This window comes from Austrofundulus limnaeus, unplaced genomic scaffold, assembly GCF_001266775.1.
Source record: "Austrofundulus limnaeus strain Quisiro unplaced genomic scaffold, Austrofundulus_limnaeus-1.0 Scaffold7, whole genome shotgun sequence".
Classification (NCBI taxonomy): Eukaryota; Metazoa; Chordata; class Actinopteri; order Cyprinodontiformes; family Rivulidae; genus Austrofundulus; species Austrofundulus limnaeus.
This window is the reverse complement of record NW_013952409.1, coordinates 1,939,872-1,942,213: the sequence shown is the minus strand read 5'-3', so window position 1 is coordinate 1,942,213 and position 2,342 is coordinate 1,939,872. Positions and strand designations below refer to the sequence as shown.

General features: G+C 41.8%; 1 protein-coding gene across 1 annotated transcript in view; it reads right to left on the bottom strand.

Annotated features, from left to right (window-relative positions):
- The window catches only part of ank3b (ankyrin 3b), a gene marked incomplete in the record, with an annotated part of 112,918 nt that overhangs the window by 58,560 nt on the left and 52,016 nt on the right, over nucleotides 1–2,342 (bottom strand). The window contains 2 exon segments of the mRNA XM_014032731.1: nucleotides 995–1,093; nucleotides 1,443–1,640. Of these exon segments, the coding sequence (XP_013888185.1) occupies nucleotides 995–1,093; nucleotides 1,443–1,640 (297 nt within the window).

Here is a 2,342-nt window from a genome sequence, read left to right as displayed (position 1 = left end):
ACACACACACACACACACACATGCGTCTTTCTATCTTTGTGAGGACCACACACAGCGCTCAGCCTCGCTCTGCACCATCTTTTCCCCCCCAAGTTTTGCGAGAGGTGGATATTGATGGGTGCAAAAAATAGCTCTTGACTTGATTTGGCCTTATTTAAACAAAAATGACTACATGCTGTGAAATTCTTGAAGGGGCGGGCCATCTTGTTGGCGGGGGCACCCGCCCCCCTTGTATAATGGTAGGGGAAACACTGAGCTTTACTTGTAGCATCTTTGCTAGCCTCATCCAGCGTTCTACTGCAGTCAGTCACACATACGGTGATAAAATTAATACTTACGCAAATTTTAATCATCACTGTGACGTTTCTTTAAATGATGCAGAAGCAGTGACTCAAATTATAAAATACACACACACAACAGACGCGGCAAGCTAAGCTATTAAAAAAACCCAACCTTTTTAATAATTCTTCTCGTTTTCCAAGTCTGTCAAAGACCTTGACCCTCCAGCCAATGTCTCAACTGAACTTTTCTGAATTTTTTGAAGCGGGATGAGTCAAAGTTCACTCTAGTAACATTTTTTTCTTTTAATATTACCAGTGAATCGCCATATAATCTACACCGATTCTACGATCATTCAAGTGAGCGGCAGATGATATGCGTGACGTCACAAGTGGAAATCGTCATTCCTCCTTWTCGCAACTCCACAAGCCCCTCTTTCACCCCTTTTCTGAGGTGTGTCTCAGATCAACTCGTTTTAAGGCTGTCTCTTTAAAGGCAAACAAGGTGCTTCAACGTCATAGAAAAAAGAGAAATCTGAACGGGTTAAAAAATATGACCCAAACAGAAGATATTTACRCAGCRCCAGGAGAGACTAAAYTCAACGTTTCTGCCTCCTAGAGACTAAAGTACACAACAAAATGCATTGAATGRCTAAAAACGTGGATTTTGCATGATATGTCCCCTTTAATTTTATCAGAGGTTATACATGTGTCACCTTCCCAGCAGCGTCGGGTGGAGCGTTTTTCTGCAGCAGCAGGTTAGCCACCTCTAGCTTCCCATACTTGGCAGCAACATGCAGCGGAGTGAAGCCCTTCTGGTGAAACATGAGACAACACAAGATGACTTTTCTCTTCTGAAACACAYTCTGTGTAGCAGAAACATGTGTGCCAAATGTATGAGTCATCAGCACGATTAAAGTATCACTGATATCACTGATTACTCAAAACATGTTCAAGATGGGGAGACGAAATGATTCTTTAGCTATGAGGTAAAACTATCAGGACTTTCTGTGGAGGGGTTCAACCCGTATGACCCAACCCTTCCTCTGGCTGACAGAAACCATCTGACTGCAGCACGTTCCATCAACAATAATAGTTTGTTTGCATGAGCAGATCCATCTGAGCAGCGGTCTCTCTGTCAGCACGTCCTAACTTCCTGTTTACCTTTGTAGTGACGGCCAGACTGGCTCCCTGATCCAGCAGAGCTGCAGCCACGTCTCGGTGTCCCTCCCTGGCAGCCAGGTGTAGAGGCGTGTACCCAGAGACGGTCGTGGCGTCTGGGTAYGCCCCATTGGCCAGCAGCTGGTGCACGATGTCGGGCTTGCCCAGTCGACTTGAGATGTGCAGCGGAGTCTGGTCATCCTGATGCACAGAWCCGAGCAAAAACACGCATTAACTTATTGTTAAACTGGCTGGAGGAAAACAACACYGACACTATCGGTTGTCATTAAACGATTATTTGTAGCCTTGTAGCATCACCAGAAGCCTTTTTTAAATGTATTTGGTAGCAAAAAAAAACAACAAAAAAACACAACAGAGTGCTGATGTGTGCCTGGAGYGCAGAGGAGCAGGGAAAGGAGGACAGGGAGAGGCGGCAAACAATTCTAGCGGCAGAACGTGTTGGGAGATGATTATTCCATCTTATTTACTGAGTTTTTTTTATGTCCTACAGGCTCTGAGACATAAAATAAATTTGAAACTGAGTTTAGAAAAAAATCCTTGAGATTTGAAAAAAAATCTGTGAGATTGCCCAATACATTAGTCTACCTTCGAATTGGGGGAAAATCAGTGTAATTTATGGACAATTTGTCCAAATTGACATGTATGATATGGTGATATAGCCCAAGTTAATWCATACCTCTAGCAAAAGAGTAGTATATTTAAGTGTACTACAAGTATAATTTTTTTACACAAGAAAAATGAGTCAGTGTACCTGACCTTTACTTTTTACAAACTATGTATATTTGATATACTTAAGAATAGTATAAAGTATAAAGAGAAGTTTAAGATTAAGTACATTAATACTGAAACTTAAACTTATCCTTTTTTAATGTTACATAAATA